The sequence below is a fragment of the Aplysia californica genome, unplaced genomic scaffold (assembly GCF_000002075.1).
Source record: "Aplysia californica isolate F4 #8 unplaced genomic scaffold, AplCal3.0 scaffold00647, whole genome shotgun sequence".
Taxonomy (NCBI): domain Eukaryota; kingdom Metazoa; phylum Mollusca; class Gastropoda; order Aplysiida; family Aplysiidae; genus Aplysia; species Aplysia californica.
The window spans coordinates 377,814-379,288 of NW_004797917.1; the positions used below are offsets into that span (position 1 = coordinate 377,814).

Here is a 1,475-nt window from a genome sequence, read left to right on the forward strand (position 1 = left end):
AAGTCCGCTCTTTTTCGAAGAGGGCGCCACCAAATTTTGAAGACACTTTTTTAATTGGCTCAAAGAGAGGAGTGAACTATCTTGTTGTGTACGATCTTTGCGTCTACACAGTAGTGAAGAGTGTAAACTAAACCTACAGAAACCAAAACGTTTACAAAGTAGTAATGAAAAGTCTAAACCGAACCCACATAAACAAAACCAACAACTTACTTTGGCGTCATCCTCGTCAAAGACCGACTTGGCCAGCTGATTGGACGACTTCCGGAAGGCGGGGTCCGCCTGCTCTCGCTGCATCTGCTCCGCCCTCTCTTTGAGCATGCGCCGGAAGCCATCTTTGGAGGTCGCGGACAGCAGCTTGTGGCGAAAAGTGAGGTCGGTGAAGAGGGAGGAGAAGGTGCGCCCCAGCTCCATCACGCTTTTTGTGGCTTTCTGAGAATATACGAGACGTAGCGATGTTTTGGTTTAGTTCCGTTTAGTTTTAGTAGAGGTATTACGGGGCTCGCAACACAACGGGTCATACAAGCGCCGAATAATAGATTACGTGTTACAAGAGAGTAACATACACAAAAAAGAAGGAGGGGAGATAAGCACGACAGATGTTTGACAGGAAAGAAGGAGCAAACCACACCAGAGCACCCGCCAACCATCCCACGGAGGTTTTGGTATAGTTTAGGGTTGTTGTTTTTTTGTTTGTTGAGTAAATAGAAGGACACCGACGTAATAATGTTCATTTAGTGCGGGGGAAATGTGAGACAAAGAGACAGAAACGATAGAGGGACATTTAAGAAGAAGGACCTACTAGTGGCGCCCTTAAACCAGCTGCGTTTTAGTTTGTTTTTTACTGAGAGTTTTACAGTACTTGAAACACGAATAGGTCATACAAAAGTCGAAGATTAGTGGTGTTGCTAGAAAGTAACAAAGAAAGATAAAGACGGAGTAGGAAAAATGAGGATGATAGATGTTTGATAAGGAAGAAGGAGCCAACCACACCAAAGCACCCGCCACCCACTAACACGCAAGGAGGAACATTTGATTTTTCCCCCTTTTTGGGGGGAAGGGGGGGGGGTGCCAAGATGGCTAATCAGGCCGATGTTTGCTCAGAGATGTCTGTTGCGGCGGGAACAGGAGATGTGTTGGGGGATTATCTAGGTCGGGAGAAAAGGTGCTCTCGATCTTTCCTCAGCTAACGCCTTGTTCTGTGAATCTGACACGCCTCTCTTCGAATTCAGCAGCTTCATATCTCATTAAGAATCACCTGTCCAGTATAGCAACTGACTGACCACAATTCTGTCCCCGTGGCTTTATTACCAAAATTTGACCTTTTTTGTGCATAATTTCCGATTATTTTCCTTTATCATTCTTCGTGAAAATTAACAGAATCGCATAATTTCCCATTTTTGGGATACGTTTGCATAATTTCAGAATTCATCTTGCACAAAACGACGGGGACAGACAATTTGTGAAAGCCTGACCCA

General features: G+C 44.8%; 1 protein-coding gene across 1 annotated transcript in view; it reads right to left on the reverse strand.

Annotated features, from left to right (window-relative positions):
* LOC101851073 (sodium bicarbonate transporter-like protein 11) overlaps positions 1-1,475 on the reverse strand; it is a gene marked incomplete in the record, with an annotated part of 43,239 nt that overhangs the window by 14,640 nt on the left and 27,124 nt on the right. The window contains 1 exon segment of the mRNA XM_013087857.2: positions 211-429. Within this exon segment, the coding sequence (XP_012943311.1) occupies positions 211-429 (219 nt within the window).